The sequence below is a fragment of the Apis dorsata genome, unplaced genomic scaffold (assembly GCF_000469605.1).
Source record: "Apis dorsata unplaced genomic scaffold, Apis dorsata 1.3 scaffold_49802, whole genome shotgun sequence".
Classification (NCBI taxonomy): Eukaryota; Metazoa; Arthropoda; class Insecta; order Hymenoptera; family Apidae; genus Apis; species Apis dorsata.
The window spans coordinates 1-268 of NW_006265760.1; the positions used below are offsets into that span (position 1 = coordinate 1).

The 268-nt window shown below is 43.3% G+C and overlaps 1 protein-coding gene across 1 annotated transcript; it reads right to left on the bottom strand.

Moving 5' to 3' along the window:
• Nucleotides 1-5: 5 nt before the first annotated feature.
• LOC116186707 (integumentary mucin A.1-like) lies at nucleotides 6-265 on the bottom strand (the record flags this gene model as incomplete). The annotated part of the gene is made up of 1 exon (XM_031514881.1): nucleotides 6-265. A coding segment is annotated over one exon (260 nt), but the record flags the coding sequence as incomplete, so codon positions are not given.
• Between the last annotated feature and the right edge of the window lie 3 nt (nucleotides 266-268).

Consider the following 268-nt stretch of genomic DNA (forward strand, 5'->3'; position numbering starts at 1 on the left):
GTAGTTGTTGTTTCTGGCGACGTTGTCGTAGTTGCAGTTGTTTCTTCAGTTGTGGTAGGAATTTTAGTAGTTGTAGTGGGTGACGGAGTTGGACTTTCCGTTGTTGTTTCTGTCAGAGATGTTGTGGTAATTGTCGTTGTTTCTGGCGACGTTGTCGTGGTTATAGTTGTTTTTTCAGTTGTGGTAGGAACTACAGTAGTTGTAGTTGTAGGCAGAGTTGTGCTTTCCGTTGTAGTTTCCGGCACAGGTGTTGTAGTAGTAGTTCTTG